Source organism: Taudactylus pleione, unplaced genomic scaffold (genome assembly GCF_031769625.1).
Source record: "Taudactylus pleione unplaced genomic scaffold, aTauple2 ptg000587l, whole genome shotgun sequence".
In the NCBI taxonomy this organism is placed as follows: domain Eukaryota; kingdom Metazoa; phylum Chordata; class Amphibia; order Anura; family Myobatrachidae; genus Taudactylus; species Taudactylus pleione.
The window spans coordinates 132,643-151,290 of NW_028284989.1; the positions used below are offsets into that span (position 1 = coordinate 132,643).

Consider the following 18,648-nt stretch of genomic DNA (forward strand, 5'->3'; position numbering starts at 1 on the left):
TGGTTCAATAAAGAGCTTAAGTTTATGCCCAGTAGCAAAAGGAATACATTTGATACATATATCAGTCTGCACCAGTGGCGTATCTATAATGGGTGCAGTGTATGCATGGCACATGGGCCCCCGGGTCCAGGGGGCCCCACACCACACACCCTGCACCCATAGTAGTTTAAACCTACCTGTCCATGGTCCCACGTTGGGTGTCAGCGCTGCTCAAGAACACCGGAAAATGGCCGATGCGGCTATTTCTCCGGTATTCTGCGCATGTATAGTAGACTCCGGGCACACTCTAGTGCCTGGAGTCTACTAATACTCCGGTGGCTGGCCAGCCATGTCAGTCGGCTGCCAGCCACCGGGCAGAGAGGAGGGCCCCCTCCTCTCTTAAGACGCCCCTGGTCTGCACTAATTAGAAAACTTACGCTTAAAAATCATTTTGAACAAAATCAGCCCAGCAGCTCTAATATGGAAACAAATAAGGTTGAGTATTACTGCACACATTTAAAGAAAAAAAAAATCTACCCTAGCAACCCAAAAAGAACCATTCATTTTTAAAGTGTCTAAAATAGATTTAGAAGAACTTTCAAATAACAAACCAATGAGGAACAACCTACTGTATCTAAGGAAGAGAGAAAAGCCTTTAAAGAACTACAAGAAAACAACAATTTGATCATTAAATCAGCCGATAAGAAGATGAAGGCCTGGTTATCATGAAAAAAGAAGATTACCTAAAGGAAGCTTTCAGGCTCTTGGGAGAGGACACAGCCTATGAAAAGTTGAAGGGTGACCAAACCACTACCTACCAAAAAGAAATGACACATTTTCTAAATTAAATTAATACATAGGTATCCTAAATAAAAATAAATATATATATATATATATATATATTAAAATGAAGAACCCAGTATTACTGGTATTTTATTGGTTACCGAAGATTCATAAGGCTGCAGAAATCTCTCCTGGGAGGCCAATTATCTCTGGGATTAATTCCCTCACTACCAACTTACCATCGTATTTAGATCAATTTCCTCAACCATTGGTTATTAAACAAAAAAAGTTTCCTCAAAGGCACCATGCACATCCTTAGCATCTTAGAGGAAACAGAATGGGAAAGTCACCATATTTTGTGCACATGTGACATCACTTCTCTCTACAGCATTATAGACAATGAAGCTGGATGCAAATCTATCAACAGCATATTTACGGAAAGTAAAAGTATTCCAGCAAGACAAATCAATTTCCTTATTGAAGCCATAATGTAACCCATAGTATAGAGTTAACCGGTAGTGCCCCACCCAGATTACATTTAGTTTATGCTACAGTATCTAGGCTAACGTGGGAAAGCCTAAACAGAGTATTGGTAGGTTGTAATTTCTAATATACTGTGTGTATAGTGTAAGTGCAACACATAACAGTACAATACTATTCGTATACTTGTTTTCTTTAGGTTCCTGCAACTCTGAGACAACTTCCGGCACACCGCCACACACCGGTAAGTAAGCCACAAATGACACACACACAGATATATATATATATATATATATATAATTATATATATATATATTTCAGTCACTATTTTATAAAAGAAAAAGAAAAGCAACATACATTGGCAAGTACAACCAATAATTTTCAGTACAATATTAGATTACCTCGTAACATATTATCACATATTATGTGCTTGGTTTAACTAGTTATTACTTTTATCATCTAATTAGGGGTCTATTTACTTAGCAGTGTTAGGAGGCAGAGTGAAAAGTGATAAGAAAGTGATAAAGTGTCAGCCAATCAGCTCCCAACTGTCATTTTTCAAACACAGCCTGTGAGATGACAGTTGGGAGCTGATTGCTTGGCACCTTATCACTTTCTTTTCACTTTTCACTCTGTCTTCTAACACTGCTTAGTAAATAGACCCCTTATTCACCTATCTATAATATTTCCTAAAGGTACAAAGAGATTATTATAAATTCCCTAGGATTGTTAACAGTGTCACAGTAGGAATTCAAGTATACAGTAGGTATATTATGCGGTATACGATACTTTAGAGTTCAGTAGATTAATTGTCCATTCAACAGTTCTAGATCAATAAATTACTGCCAATTACTGCCAGTTTACTTTTTCCCTGGCAGTGTTAATATTATACGCCTGTCCTCCATTAACTTTAGACTGTTACTCTGTGCGATGTCGACACAGTTCTTAGCTTGTGGAGCAATTTTTTTTCTCTAAATTGCATATGTATACAGACTTAATAAGAGGGGCAGAAGTCAAAGCGAGAGTCTATGGGGCATATAAAATTGTAACAAATAAATCGCCAACCAATGAGCACCTATCTATCATTGTTAAAATACAGCCAACAAAATGTAAATTGGAAGCTGATTGGTTAGTACTTTATCTCTCACAATTTTTCCTCTCTCACTGCTTTGATACATGGGCCCCTACTGTATGTATAGTAGATTTACAAATGATCCTTAGACAGCTGTGGCTCATAGTGGTTATGTTGTATTCCTCACTAAGGTTCTCACTGGCTGTTATGTTGCAGCTCATAATTTCCTCTTGTGATATAGTAAATAATCCTGTAGTTATCATACAAGGCTTCTTCCTACGTCTGGTCTCTGCACCCCCTTTTCTTTAACCCAGGTCACACTTATCCTGTAAAATATTCTTATTCATCATCTATCTATATAAGTACTATAGCTGCAGTGGGTATTATACCAGCTATCAATATGAGAGAATAATTGTACAGTATTTGATCACAGGCTAGTATCTCAATAGGGGTTTAACAGCTTCTCTGGTTAATAGTCATATTAAGAGGGTGGGATTAACAATGGGGTGGGTGGAGCTACAGCTCCAGGCCACCCATTGAAAATAGGTCCACATGGTCCCCTGCAGTGAGTGCAGTAGTTTTGACAGGAAATAAAATGTTTTCCTGTCACCACAGACAGCTTTCTGAAGCCCAGCACATTAACCACTGGGCCAACCTCAGCATCGCCACCCTATTTACTAGCCCCCCGCTACCCATCTATCTACCCCCAGGCCGTCTAAAGCTCTGTCCCCCGGCCATCTGAAGCTCCGCCCCTGGGTCATCCAAAGTACAGGTACCCTGATGCCCCTTACTGGCTCCTCAAACTCCGACTCCCGGCAGCTGCTATGTATAGCTCTCTAGTGTAGTGCCGGAGAGTTAGATAGCCAGCTCTAAAGGGGGAAACCACACAGACTGGCTCTCTAACACCGCTGCCTCCCCCTTATATAGCCCTGGACACTCTCTTCGTGGCCCCATTTCTCCCGCCTAAGGCATAAGCTAAAGAGCCCCTTGTGCCGATTCCCGCACTTTCCTTCTCTCCCTCGGGTCCCTGCCTTTCCCGCCAATCCAACTTCAGGAGCCCCCCTACCCGGTGTGCTAGAGCTCCAGAGGTGACTTCTACTAGTCTGTACAATAAAAATACATATAAATATACACACTACACTCATATATATTTACCCCTATGAATTACAATAGCCCTTACTGTATTATAATAGACATTTTATCTTTAAACACATGAGTTATAGTACATGGGACCATATATACTTCATCCTCAGCTTACAGGGGAATTATGTGTTATTAAATTATGTGTTATGATTAACATTTTCAGGGAAATATGTTACTATTAGGGGTGAGCGGGTTCGGATTTCTGAAATCCGAACCCCCCCGAGCCGAGGCCGATCCAAGTCAGGCTCAACTTTTCCCGCCTGACTCGGATCTGAAATTGAGGCAAAACGTCATCATCCCGCCTTCCGGGTCTCGCGGGTTTTGGATCCTATATAAGGTACCCGCGTCGGCGCCATTTTCTCACTCGGCTGTGGACAGTGAAGAGGGAGGGTGGGAGTTAGGGCTGGCTGGGCTGTGTAGTGTAGTGTAGTGCAGAGTAGTGTTGTGCTGTGCTGTGCTGCGCTGCGCTGTGCTGCTGTTGTCCATAGGGGCTGTGTCCACTACTTCAAAGTCCATAGGGGATGGCTGTGTTGTGCTGTGCTGCTGTTGTCCATAGGGGCTGTGTCCACTACTTCAAAGTCCATAGGGGCTGGCTGGACTGTGTTGTGCAGTCAGTTCTCCATAGGGGCTGTGTCCACTCCAAAGTCCTGTGCAGTGTCCCAGTCCTAAAGGGGTGCTGTAGTGTTGTCCAGGGGGTGCTCTGTCCTTCAGGGGTGCTCCCCCCAAGTGCTAAAAAAATATATATTTTTTCTGTGTTTGTGAATTGTGTGCGCAGTAGCCGCATGTGCATCAACAAAGTAGTGCCAAGCGTGCGCCTGTGTCATAAATAAAGGGCCAGCTGGCTTGACCGTTAAAGGGTGCTGTAACCCCCAAAGTACACTCCAAACCAAATAAAAAAATATTTTCTGTGTTTGTGAATTGTGTGCGCAGTAGCCGCACGTGCATCAACAAAGTAGTGCCAAGCGTGCGCCTGTGTCATAAATAAAGGGTCGGCTGGCTTGACCGTTAAAGGGTGCTGTAACCCCCAAAGTACACTCCAAACTAAATAAAAAAATATTTTCTGTGTTTGTGAATTGTGTGCGCAGTAGCCGCATGTGCATCAACAAAGTAGTGCCAAGCGTGCGCCTGTGTCATAAGTAAAGGGTCGGCTGGCTTGACCGTTAAAGGGTGCTGTAACCCCCAAAGTACACTCCAAACCAAATAAAAAAATATTTTCTGTGTTTGTGAATTGTGTGCGCAGTAGCCGCACGTGCATCAACAAAGTAGTGCCAAGCGTGCCCCTGTGTCATAAGTAAAGGGCCAGCTGGCTTGACCGTTAAAGGGTGCTGTAACCCCCAAAGTACACTCCAAACCAAATAAAAAAATATTTTCTGTGTTTGTGAATTGTGTGCGCAGTAGCCGCACGTGCATCAACAAAGTAGTGCCAAGCGTGCGCCTGTGTCATAAGTAAAGGGCCGGCTGGCTTGACCATTAAAGGGTGCTGTAACCCCCAAAGTACACTCCAAACCAAATTAAAAAATATTTTCTGTGTTTGTGAATTGTGTGCGCAGTAGCCGCACGTGCATCAACAAAGTAGTGCCAAGCGTGCGCCTGTGTCATAAGTAAAGGTCCGGCTGGCTTGACCGTTAAAAGGTGCTGTAACCCCCAAAGTACACTCCAAACCAAATAAAAAAATATTTTCTGTGTTTGTGAATTGTGTGCGCAGTAGCCGCATGTGCATCAACAAAGGAGCAGCGCCAAGCGTGCGCCTGTGTCCCATAAGTAAAGAGCCGGCTGGCTCATTTCTTAAAGGCTGGTGTAACCCACAAAGTGCACTACTCTCCAGCAAAAATAAAGAAATATTTTCTGTGTTTGTGTGCGCTTTAGCCGCACGTATATATCAAATCGATATAACATAAATGGAGGACCAAACTTTCTCCGATAAAAATAAAATAGGGAAAGATCAAGAACCACTTCCTCCTAGTGCTGAAGCTGCTGCCACTAGTCATGACATAGACGATAACATGTCATCAACGTCGTCTGCCAAGGCCGATGCCCAATGTCATATTAGAGGCCACATACAATCCCAAATGACAAAGTTCAGGAAAATGACCTTAAAAAAAACATTTAAATAATCTGAAGAGAAACGTAAACTTGCCAATATGCCATTTATGACACGGAGTGGCAAGGAACGGCTAAGATCTTTCCCTATGACTAGTGTGTGTCATACTAGTATGACTAGTATGTTCATGACTAATGGTTCAGCTTCACATGACGATGGAAGCCCTCCTCCCGCTAAAAAAATCAAACGAGTTAAGCTGCCCAAAGCACAGTAAACAACTGTGCGTTCTAAGAAGATATCACAAATCCCCAAGGAGAGTCCAAGTGTGGTGGCGGTTGCAATGCCTGACCTTCCCAGCACTGGACGGGAAGAGGTGGCTCTTTCCACTATTTGCATGCCCCCTGCAAGTGCTGAAAGGAGCACCCAAAGTCCACTTGCTGATATGCAAATTGAAGATGTCACTGTTGAAGTACAACAGGATGAGGATACTGGTGTAGCTGGCGCTGAGGAGGAAGTTGGCGAGGAGGATTCTGATGGTGATGTGGTTTGTTTAAATCAGGCTCCAGGGGAGACAGTTGTTGTCCGTGGGATGAAAAAGCCCATCACGGTCATGCCTGGGCAGAAGACCAAACATTCCACCTCTTTGGTCTGGCAATATTTCTATCCAAATCCGGACAACAACTGTCTTGCCATATGTACCATATGTAAAGGTGAAATAACTAGGGGTAGGGACGTTAACCACCTAGGAACATCCTCCCTTATACGGCACCTGCAGCGCGTTCATAAAAAGTTACTGTCAAGTTCAGAAACTTTGGCTAAGACCGTAAGCAGTCCAGGGACACCTAAATCCCATTGTCCTGTTGTATCCAAGCGCCTGCAAACCACACCATCAACTCCCTCCTCGTGAATTTCCTCCTTAGTCAGGATCGGAAGTAGTCCTACAGGCCATGTCACTGGCATGACTGACTCTCCTATCCGGGATTCCTCTGGAGGATCCTGCATTGCTACGCCTCCTGCTGCCGCTGCTGCTGTTGCTGCTGCTGGGAGTCATTCATCATCCCAGAGAGGAAGTAGGAACACCACTACTTTTACTAAGCAATTGACCCTCCAACAGTCCTTAGCGAGGAGGATGAAGTACGACAGCAGTCATCCTGAAGCAAAACGTATAACTGAGGCCTTGACTGCTATGTTGGTGTTAGACGTGCGTCCGGTATCCGCCATTAGTGCAGTGGGATTTAGACAATTGATGTAGGTAGTGTGTCCCTGGTTCCAAATCCCGTTTAGGTTCCACTTCACTAAGCAGGCGATACCGAGACTGTACAGAAACGTCTGAAAAAGTGTCTTCAGTATCCTGAAAAATGCCGTTGTACCCAATGTCCACTTAACCACGGACATGTGGACAAGTGGAACAGGGCAGACTAAGGACTATATGACTGACGGCCCACTGGGTAGATGTATCACCTTACGCAGCAACAGCAGCAGCGTCACCAGTAGCAGCAACTCAGAAATGCCAGCTCGTTCCAAGGCAGGCTATGCTGTGTATCACCGGTTTCAGTAAGAGGCACATCGCCGACAACCTCTTAGAGAAACTGAGGGAAATCATCGCCCAGTGGCTTACCCCACTTAGACTCTCCTGGGGATTTGTGATATCTGACAATGCCACCAATATTGTGCGGGCATTACATCTGGGAAAATTCCAGCATGTCCCATGTTTTGCTCACACAATAAACATGGTGGTGCAGAATTTTCTGAAAAGCGACAGGGGTGTGCAGGAGACGCTTTGGGTGGCCCGAAAAATTTCTGGCCACTTTCGCCATTCAGCGACTGCATGCTGAAGACTGGAGCACCAGCAAACACTCTTGAACCTGCCCCGCCATCACCTGAAGCAAGAGGTTGTGACGCGGTGGAACTCAACCCTCTAAATGCTTCAGAGGATGGAGGAGCAGCAAAAGGCCATTCAAGCCTATACATCCACCTATGACATAGGCAAAGGAGGGGGTATGCACCTGACTCAAGCGCAGTGGAGAATGATTTCCGTGTTGTGCAAGGTTCTCCAGCCCTTCGAACTTGCCACACGTGAAGTCAGTTCAGACACTGCCAGCTTGAGTCAGGTCATTCCCCTCATCAGGCTTTTGCAGAAGCAGCAGGAGAAAGTGAAGGAGGAGCTAAGATGGAGCGATTCCGCTCGGCATGTGGGACTTGTGGATGAAGCCCTTCATTCGCTTTGCCAGGATTCCAGGGTGGTCAATCTGTTGAAATCAGACCACTACATTTTGGCCACCGTGCTCGATCCTAGGTTTAAAGCCTATGTGGTGTCTCTCTTTCCGGCCGACACAAGCCTGCAGAGGTGCAAAGACCTACTGGTGAACACACTGTCAGCTGAAGCGGAACGTGACACGTCAACAGCTCCTTCTTCATTTTCTCCCGCAACTGGGGCTGCCAGGAAAAAACGTAGGTATCCTAAGCAACCCACTGGCGGTGATGCAGGGCAGGCAGGACCAAGTTTGGACATCTGGTCCAGACTGAAGGACCTGGCAACAATTTCTGACATGTCTACTGTCACTACATATGATACTGTCACCATTGACAGAATGGTGGAGGATTACATCGGTGACAGCATCCAAGTAGGCATGTCAGACAGTCCATACCTGTACTGGCAGGAAAAAGAGGCAATTTGGAGGCCCCTGTACAAACTGGCTCTATTTTACCTGAGTTGCCCCCCTCCAGTGTGTACTCCGAAAGAGTGTTTAGTGCAGCCGGGAACCTTGTCAGCGAAAGGCGTAGGAGGTTGCTTCCACAAAATGTGGAGAAGATGATGTTCATCAAAATGAATTATCAACTCTTCCAGGGAGACCAGCCTCCAGAACGTACAGAGGGACCTGTGGTGGTGGATTCCAGTGGGGACGAGTTAATACTCTGTGAGGATGAGGATGTACATAACACTGAAGAGGGTGAGGAATTGGTGGATGAGGAGGATGAGGACGACATCTTGCCTCTGTAGAGCCAGTTTGTGCAGGGACAGATTAATTGCCAGCTTGTTTTGTGGAGGTCAAAACGAACCAATAATTTCAGCCACAGTTGTGTGGTCGACCCTGGTGCTGAAATTATTGCTTTGTTAAAGTGTGCATGTCCTGTTTATACAACATAAGGGTGGGTGGGAGGGCCCAAGGACAATTCCATCTTGCACCTCTTTTTTTTCTTTGCATTATGTACAGTTTGGGGCCTAGTTTTTCAAACTGCCATCCTGTCTGCTACTGCAGTATCACTCCTAGATGGGTCACGTGTTTGTGCCGCCCACTTGTGTCGCTTAGCATAGTCATCCAGCTACCTCGGTGCAACCTTTTGGACATAAAAACACTATTGTGAGGTGTGAAATGTTCAGAATAGACTGGAAATTAGTGGAAATTAAGGTTATTGAGATTAATAATAGCATAGGAGCAGAAAAACCAACACATTCTGTGATTTTAGCTGTTTTTATGCTTTTTTTTTTTAAAAATACAGATCCAAAACACAAAACCCAGAACCCAAAACACGGAAGGGTGGTTTTGGCAAAACCAATCCAGATCCAAAACATGAAGAAAGATCCAGATCCAAAACACAAAAAGTGGCCGGTGCACACCCCTAGTTACTATATTAGACATATATTTACGATATGGCTACAATAAGCTTCATCTTGAAGCATCATTTCTTCTGATTTGAAAATACATTCCACAAAGATATATGTGGAACTGTGATGGGCACTCAATTCACACCAGGGTTTGCAAACCTACTTATAGGTCATTGGGAAAATAATAATATCTGGTAAAACAACCCCTTCTTGGGCAAAATCTTAATCTGGAGGAGAATTCTTCACTATATCTTCTTCATATGAGTAGAAAGTGAGAAACAGCTAAAATAATTAATCTCATACATTAACACAAATACACATTAGCACAAATACACTTAACCTCATCTAGAGAAAGTAATTTTTCTCTAGACAAAATAGATACCAAAACCCATCACAAAAAATTAGATAGCAACAACTATATAGACAGGCTAAGCAACCACCATTTAAATTGGTTGTCCAACATTGCAGAAGGACATTTTAAAAGAATTAAACGCAATTGTTTAAAGACTAAGGAATATACTCAAATGTATGGTAGAAATGAGGAACATACTGTATTCACAAAAAAAGGCTACAACTTAACAGTAAAACACTTTAAAAGACCAACAGTATCAATAGAAAAGCATTGCTCACTTCTAAGAACAAGTTAAAGGATAATAAAACAGAAGAAGTTAAAGAAGATAAAAAGATGTAATTAACCATCATCACATAATATAACAGTAAATCAAAACAATTAAAAAGCAATCTCAAAAGGTATTGACTCATCTTCTCTAAAGACAACAAACTCATACATACCATTTATTTAAAAATGCCACTAATTATATACAAAAAAGCAAATAATTTAAATCCAAGCTTGTTAGCAGTGCAATTGCACCCAAAAACAATAAATGACTCAACAACATAGTTATAGAAAAGTGAAAAAGGTGGATATTATTGTACAAAATGCATAGGCTCTAAAATAACAAAAGAAAAATGGTAACACAAACTGCATTAAACACAAAATGCTATATGATGGCAAGAGAATATTTTTTTTTAATGCTAGAATGCCTTTGTGGCCTACAATATGTAGGAAGGACCACTAGGGCTCTCAGAATTAGAATAGTGGAACACATCTACAATTAAACGTGATTGGCGTAAACTGGAGATTTTTCAACGATTATCCCCACTTTTCGACAATGTTTTTTCCCCCCTATGCTATTATTTTGGACTAAATAATAGGATATTTCTCCTGAATGCACATAGGATCCGTGTATTCGCCATTTCAGCAGTGAAAAAACTACACTTTTTGTGGATTCCCTTTTGGGACACATCAAGTCCTGAAAATAATCCACGATAAATTCTGGCATTGGGTGGCACTTCGGGGCTAATTGGATAGCCCTGTATCGATCCATTAGCAGTGCTACATCAAAGAACAATCTGACTTGAAATTCATGGGTATAGTAAAACAAAAATTTACATGGAGAGAGGGCGATTGAATTGCAAGTGGATCTACAATGTGTACACCATTGTAGACAAATGGTTAAATATAGATTTTTACCTAGGTATTTTTCTGTGATTAGCATTGAACCTTTCTGCATTTGTATAATATACTGTATGCTTTCTCTACAATATACAAACTCTATACATAAATGACCAGGGAAGGGGGGAATAGGGGGATATAGTTTGAGCACAGGATATAATATATTGGATATAATTAGTCAAAAGAATAATGAAAATCCACAATTATAAATATCAAACCCTAGTATAGGTGTCAAGCAAAAATATTGTAAAGTGTGGAGGTGCTCCCCATGAGAGTATAGATAAACGTAGTATGGGGGAGAAGAAGAAAACTCTCTTGTTGGGGGCACTCGAATGTAAAGGTTATAATAAGAATAATATATAAAAAATAACTTTTATTAGATATATTTTAAAATACCAAAAACAAGTCTGAGCCTGTTACTTATTGGCATTACTGGTGGAATAACAGCTATAAATTATCACAAGCAGAACACGAACATACATAGAACATAAGACAACATATAATACAATACTTATCACAATTATGTGAAGCTAAGTGAAATATTACAAATAGGTCTATAATTCTCTGTCTCATACAATATTGAGACCTATATAAAACATATACTAGTTCAATGACCTCATAATGTCGTCATAGCACAATGGCTAATCAGAATTACGGCAGAAGCATACAAGGAAATCTTCTAGAAAAGAATGTGATAATAACCATACAATATTCAATATAGGTTACGTGAGATATCACAACACAATAACACTGAACAGTAATCAGAGAAATACAATGATAAGGGGGTCAGATGAAATAATAGCTGACCCTGCAAATATCAAAATTAATATAAGTAAATCACAGGTTGTAATGAGAGGCAGATCACACGTAGGTCACCTGTGATGCCACCCAGGTACTTGTAGACAGTAAGGTTATAGGAAAAAGTAAAGCTACTCCTTTATGTGGAGTTTACAAAATAGCAGCTGCTGCATGCCATTGTATAGCCATTGAATGGCATGTGAGCGTACTATAAAGGTACTCCCAGGGTAGGGAATAAGTACAATGAGTATCTGCTGTTGGACTGCGTTAAAAAGAAGGTCCTGGTGTAAACATTGCAGGAACCTCTAATAGGCGCACCCCAATGAGAGTACTCATAGAGACAATAGTTATCGTAATGAAATAACACAGCATAGGTTTGCGATCTGTGCTGCTGCCAGTCATATACCAAAGGTAGTGGTGAGTGGTGGGAAACCCAGATCGCATATGCAGTGATAGGAAGAAAGAGTATGAGTGTAGCTGCACTATGGCTAGTACAGGACAAGTGGAGCTCTGTTGCCCTAAAGGTATTGCAGGGTCACAAACTTGTCTCTGTTAAATAAAGCCACTCAGTGCGCTAAAGAAAGTGTAGTATGAAAAGTACCTGAGCGCTCACCTCCAGGGAGCCGGTGTGTAGTATAGAAAATCTGCCACTAGAAGAGCCTGTCAGTATGCTGCCATGACGAATCCCGCCTGTACACAGCCGGATTCGCGGGTCTGAGACGCGCGTTTCACTGTCGCTTCCTCAGTCAGATGCAGTGTGATCTGCCTCTCATTACAACCTGTGATTTACTTATATTAATTTTGATATTTGCAGGGTCAGCTATTATTTCATCTGACCCCCTTATCATTGTATTTCTCTGATTACTGTTCAGTGTTATTGTGTTGTGATATCTCACGTAACCTATATTGAATATTGTATGGTTATTATCACATTCTTTTCTAGAAGATTTCCTTGTATGCTTCTGCCGTAATTCTGATTAGCCATTGTGCTATGACGACATTATGAGGTCATTGAACTAGTATATGTTTTATATAGGTCTCAATATTGTATGAGACAGAGAATTATAGACCTATTTGTAATATTTCACTTAGCTTCACATAATTGTGATAAGTATTGTATTATATGTTGTCTTATGTTCTATGTATGTTCGTGTTCTGCTTGTGATAATTTATAGCTGTTATTCCACCAGTAATGCCAATAAGTAACAGGCTCAGACTTGTTTTTGGTATTTTAAAATATATCTAATAAAAATATACAAACTCTGCCTGATATATAGCAAATAAATGATTTATTGTCACACAATATATCCAACAAGCATTATACAATAGAGATGTTTTAATGCCAAAATTGTTAAAATGGGAATTTATTATTATGAAAAAGTATATTGCTTTATTTACAATGATAATATAGTACATCTCACACTAGTGGATTATTTTTTTCACAGGATATACACAAACTCTGGTCAATACATACAGCATATACATTACACATCAAAGATTGTTTTATGCCAAAATTGTTAAAATATTTGTTATCAAAATATATTGGTTCATTTATAACAGGGGTGGGGAACCTTTTTTCTGCCGAGGGTCATTTTGATATATATAACATTATTTGTGGGCACGTTGCAAGACATGCCCCCTTCTGCATAGCTTCTGGCTGCAGTGTACCATTCTAGGCACCCTACTAGACAGATGAGGCTAGCAGAAAAAAGCTCAGAGGGCCAGACCAAATTATTCCACGAGCCTTATATGGCCCTTGGGCCTGAGGTTCCCCATTGTTGATTTAAAATGTGAATGCAGCGCAAAGCGTACCAGTAGCCGCTTTGAGATGGGCAGAACATTACAACAGCAGGTTTCCATAGCTACAAAAATCTGCTATTTAAGAGCTAGTAGAAAACACAGCCCCCATGACTCTTTGGAAGCCCCTGATAGGATGACATGTAGGTCTTATATGCCTCCACTGCACACCCACCAGCGAGCAGTCAATCATAGCCCAAACCTGGAATTAAGTCTGTCTACTCCCAGGATATGCAGCCACCGTTGCCCGGCCAATTATGCGCATTGGAGGAGGACTAGGGTAAAACTAAAGAAAGGGGCTCACAGAGCTGAGGTGCTAAGGCTTCAGCTGCAGAAGGACTATTGAGAATGAGCACTATGCTCACACCAGGTACTCTAACTGGTCTATACCGAAACATTGGGCACTAGAGACACATAAACAGTACTATATGCCAAGTTAAACTCAGTGGGCAAGGACTGCACTCTACAGGGGAAAGGGTATGTGGCAGAGTGACAGACTGCCCTATCTGAGGGAGGAATTTAACTTTCAAAGGGGTCTATTTACTAAGCTGTGTTAGGAGAAGTGAAAAGTGAAGAGTGAAAAGTGATAAAGTGCCAGCCAATCAGCTCCCAACTGCCATCTAACAGGCTGCGGTTGAAAAATGACAGTTGGGAGCTGATTGGCTGACACCTTATCAGACTTATCACTCTTCACTCTGTCTCCTAACACTGCTTAGTAAATAGATCCCTTAGTATTCCGGTGTTAACACCATTAATCCCTCACACTTGGTTGATTCAAGGCCAAGGGCCAGAGAGCCCATCTAGCACTTCTGGCAAATGCCAGAAATGCTGATAGCCAAATGGGCCGGTCCGGTATCAAACCCTGGCTGAGCAGCTCCTCCTCCCGGAGCTCTGCTCAGCCGGGATAGTGAAAGACCGGGGAGTGCGGTGAGGCCAAGCCCCCATGACTCGTGGCATGCCCCAATGAGGTGAGGTCACACCCCTTTTGTGGATGCACGCGCGGGGGACTGCCAGTCCTTCCCTTTCAAGGCCTATTTAAGCTCCGTTAGTTGAATTTTTTTTATCCTGTTATAAAGGAAGGACCAATGCCTGTGAACCTTTATGTGGTATGCCACCCACTCCTTTCCTGGCAATTTCCGTGCTCCAGGCCATGTCACCCACCAGGATACTGGCTGGCCCCTCTCTACACATCAGGCAGTACAGGCTGCAAAGGCTCTACAGTGGGACCCAATTGAAAACGGCCCGGCACCTTCTTCCATGTGACCACAGCAGGCTATTTTATTTATTTTGCTTCATTTGATTTTTAACGTTCTGAACCCTGCAAATCTAGAACTATCATTTACTTCTGTTTAAATTATGTTGTATTTTTATTTGCCCTATGCTGATATTACCACCTGTGTGTCTTCCAACCTGCTATATCATGGATCCCACCTAAACTGTTCTTTTTTCTCTTTTGTCTGCAATTTCCCACTACATGTTATGCTCATCCTGCTCACTGTAACCTATGTAGTGCACCCTAGATGGCTGCCTCCCTGGTACTGTCTAGGTCAGGATGAGTAATAATAATCTCTGCAAGTGAGGAAAGAAAATGGCTGCCACACACTTTTTAATATCTCCATGGTCTCTATATTTCATCCATAGCTAAACTTCTAAATTGTGTTCAGAGTTTTTGCAATGTATTATGTTCATTCTATCTGTTAAGCTCCCCTGAATCCTATTGGCAAAAGAGCACTATATAAATATTATTATTATTATTATTATTATTATTATTATTATTATTATTATAATTTTGTAATACTGCTATGATATGATGCTCATATGCTGTGATACTACTATGCTATAATAGTACTATGCTGCAATACTGCTAATACTGGTATACCACTATCTTGCTAAGCTGATGCTGTAACACTGCCTTGTTACTGCTGAAATACCAATGTGCTGCTGTGACTACTTAATAAAGTGACAGATTGTCTGTTTATGACTGTGTCACTTGTCGTTGACACTACCCCGCTACACTATCTTAAAATGTTGGACCTATGATCGCCTTCTAACAAATAGTTCTGAATATTGGGATAACCTGGTAAATCTGGCTAATATTTTCCTTTCTGGAAGCTAAATGATTTTTAAATATCTTGTAATCTGTCATTATACAAAGATTTATTTTATTAATAATAAAATGACACATAATGGGTGTAGCAACATTGACGTAAAGTACTGTAAATATCCTCACTTCTGTTTCCTTCCTTTTCCTGGTATTTCTTAATTTTTATTATGCGGAAACATGTGATCATGGGCCTGATTCTAATTCAGACTGTGGGGTAAATTTACTATTTAAGATGGGAGTTCTATTTAAGAAGTGATATTGCCCATAGCAACCAATCAGATTCTACTTCTCATTTATCTAGCACCTTCTAGAAGATAATACCTGGAATCTGATTGAGTGCTATGTGCAACATCACTTCTTAATAGAACTCCCATCTTAGTAAATATACCCCTATGGGTCTGATTCAGCTCCAGACGGAATAGCTAAGCTCCTCGCAAGCAGCTTAGCTATTCCGTCTGTGCTGGTATGCTGATGCACAGGAGGCATCACACCTCCTGCTGCATTACGTATCCGAGCTACGTTGTCCAACGTAGCATCGGACACTTTGTGGGACATCGGCCGGCCATGGTGACCCATGGGGTCCCACAGCCGGCCATCGCAGTTGAGATGATGAAGCCAGGAAATCTCTGTCAGCAGATGGAGATGCTAGCTTCTTCCCTCCCCCCCAATGGCAGCGATGCGCCTCTGTTTCGGGGAACAAGGGGCATCCCCGCCCGCAAACGTCAATCACTGACAGTCTGCTGCCAGTTTACATGCAGGCTTGCAGACTTGTTCTGCACATGCACAGAACGGGTCTGGCTTCATCTGGAATCTGCCTACAGCACTGCACTAGCATGCACTGCTGAATTAGACCATATATACAATCTGATATACATGCAAATGGCCAAATAGTTTTTTCTCCACACATGCATCTGAATCTCACCATGCATGCGCTCCGGTGTTGTCTGTACAGACCCACAGTCAGGGCTGGATTAAGGGGGGGGCGACAGGGGCGGTCGTCCCTGGGCCCCCACACATGGAGGGACCCCCACACAGGGTCAGTGTTACCCTGCCGAGAACAGGTGTCCAGTGACACCTGTTCCCGGATTGAGGCTCACTGCCGCGATTCGCTGTTAATGTATGCAGCAGCACAGTCAGTGCCGCTGCATACAGCGCAGAGCGGCTCCCGAGTCTTCTCAACAGTGCCATGTGACACATTACATCCGCGACGCCGATGAGCGGACCAGGGAGCAGCTCCGCCTGGGAGGAGGTCACGCCTGCACGCCGTCACTCAGGTAAGTCAGAGGCGGAGGCTTTGGGGGCAGGAGGAAGCTCCATGTGGCTTGAAGGGGCCCCTGGAATTTAGTTGCCCTGGGGCCCCCATTAGCCTTAATCTGGCCCTGGCCGCAGTACAGATTTGGATGCGCGGTAGCAGAAATGTAAGGGACGTTTCTGGATGGTGACTGGGAGGTAACAGGGGGATGGCTATAAAGTTGCGCAGAGATGTTGCGTCTTCTGGGAGTGTTGCTTGCGTGTCACTGAGAGCGGCTGTGTACAGAGACGCACAGCCGCTCACATAGGACGCCGTACTCAGACATAGTAACTGCATCTGCCATAGAACTGGTGCAAGTTTTGATGGTGATCATAAGGACGGGCAATGCGGCATCTATAGACACTGTGGGTCTCTCAGTCCTTGTACACTGGTGTACACCAGGGAACAGCTTTATAGTGACATTAGCATAAAGTCGCAGCAACGATGGCGGCAAAAGACACAAGGATGGCCGCCACTGCATCTGACTCAGTATAAGGCCCTGCTTCAGTGATGTGAATGTGGTCATATTGAATTAGCTATTGTAAACAAGATTTGTTATTGTAGACTTTAATATATATATATAAAAAATAGAGGTTGGAATGTATCAGTGTACAGATGAAAGCATTGATGTACAACTGTAATATATCTTTTCTTTCTAGATATGGGAGGCAAAGTTTTCCTCTTCCCAAAACGAACGGCAACAGCACACGTGATCTTGAAGCCTGACATAGAGAAGCCATTGCAGAAAGTTACTGTTTGCCTGAGATCATACACAGAACTTTCAGTTGAATATCATCTTTTTTCCTTGGCAATGTCTGGCTTGGGGAAGGACAACACTATTCTTATCTATCCAAAACCACCACAACAGACTTCTTTTGCTGTAAACGGGGAGGGAAACATGATTAAGACAGACCCTGAGGATCTAGACTGGAAACTCACCTGTGTTACTTGGGACTCTGAAACTGGTGTAGTCCAGCTTTGGGTGAATGGAAAGTTGTACCCCAGAAGAGTTTCAAATAAAGGGTTTACTATTGATGCTAAAACATCTATAATTCTGGGGCAGGATCAAGACACATTTGGGGGTGGGTTTGATATTAACCAGTCATTTTCTGGAGAAATGAGTGATGTCAACATGTGGGATTATGTTTTGAAACCAGAAGACATGCAAAAAGTCTTCTCTGATGATCACAATGGAAATCTGATTAATTGGAGATCTCTAAATTTTGTGATTAAAGGGGATGTATTAGTTCAACCGAAGCTTCAATGCAAGCCTTGGGTGCCCACAAATGATGTATATTCTCTATGCCATGAAGATAAGGTAGAAAACTGAAAACGTGATTACTAACTGACAATGATTAATTTTAACTGAAATTCAAAATTCAAATCATAATAAAGCCTAAGAGAAAACCATAATGACAAATACAATTTCTTAATTACATTTTCCAAAAAAATATAAAAATATTAATTTCTCCTTTAAATGTTTTAAAATTAAGATAGCACAAGTCAAGTAGATTAAAATAATAAATACATTTTAAAAAATAAATAAATGAATTGATTAACTTTATGAAGATCAAAAACAAGAAGACCAAGAACAGGAAAGAGGAAAAAGATGATTTGAGGAACCAGGATAGGAAAATGTAAAGAAGGGAGGAAATCCAGAGTACCGAATCATAACTTATACCTAAATATTCCATTCCACCCAACACTCACCCAGACATATCAGATATCAACTCATAACAGTAGGAGGTAATGCATGCAATAGCTTCACAAAGGTATTTTCAACCAATGTGATCAAAGTTAGTGATGACATTTATTCAGTTATTCCCAATGGTCAAAACTGAACTCACTGTTTTCACTCCCTCCTATGCCCACTCATTTCAAACACTCTTTCTTTCTGTGTATTACCTGCTGTCCCTCAAGTTTGCTCCTTGGGTCTCATCCTTCTCCCCTTACATTCAAACTATCTTCCAAGCTTTCCATTTCCACCTCCACAACATCTGCAATAATATTAGGTTTGTTCTCACCCTTGACAAACCA

At 42.3% G+C, this 18,648-nt stretch overlaps 1 protein-coding gene across 1 annotated transcript; it reads left to right on the top strand.

Annotated features, from left to right (window-relative positions):
• Window positions 1–1,067: 1,067 nt before the first annotated feature.
• On the top strand, window positions 1,068–17,941 carry LOC148481229 (C-reactive protein-like). Its single transcript, XM_088453795.1, has 3 exons — window positions 1,068–1,203; window positions 1,442–1,486; window positions 17,271–17,941. Exons 1-3 carry the CDS (start codon window positions 1,068–1,070, stop codon window positions 17,939–17,941), a joined length of 852 nt encoding a protein of 283 aa, XP_088309921.1.
• The last annotated feature ends 707 nt before the right edge of the window (window positions 17,942–18,648 follow it).